We start from the raw sequence: 322 nt of genomic DNA, 5'->3' as shown, positions 1-322 counted from the left end.
CACGCAGCACCCCAGCAGCTGTGGCCAACCCGGTTGTGCCTTGAGCATCACCATCTGTGTTCAACTTTAACCATCCCTCTCGCGGAGGTTTCCAAGCGATCAACCTCTCCACTCGTGTCGGTTTGTGTGTGAACCCGCTAGTCTCCAACGAGGCCACCGACACCTCCTTGGCCAAGTCTTTTAAAAATTGTACTCGATCACGACACTTACCATTAACACCAAAAACATTCCCGCATCTCCACTTCCATCCCCACCATACCGACATAGCAAACAAGGTAGACCAATCTCCATTCAAATTCTCATACAACCATTCAAACAAAGA

General features: G+C 49.4%; 1 protein-coding gene across 1 annotated transcript in view; it reads left to right on the top strand.

Annotated features, from left to right (window-relative positions):
• Positions 1 to 44, top strand: part of LOC104768035 (mitotic checkpoint serine/threonine-protein kinase BUB1-like) — an 843-nt gene extending 799 nt beyond the window's left edge. The window contains exon 4 of the mRNA XM_010491982.2: positions 8 to 44. Within this exon, the coding sequence (XP_010490284.1) occupies positions 8 to 44 (37 nt within the window). The remainder of the gene's footprint in view (positions 1 to 7) is intronic.

This window comes from Camelina sativa, chromosome 19, assembly GCF_000633955.1.
Source record: "Camelina sativa cultivar DH55 chromosome 19, Cs, whole genome shotgun sequence".
Lineage (NCBI taxonomy): Eukaryota > Viridiplantae > Streptophyta > Magnoliopsida > Brassicales > Brassicaceae > Camelina > Camelina sativa.
The sequence above is the reverse complement of the archived record's forward strand: the minus strand, read 5'-3'. Positions and strand labels throughout refer to the sequence as shown.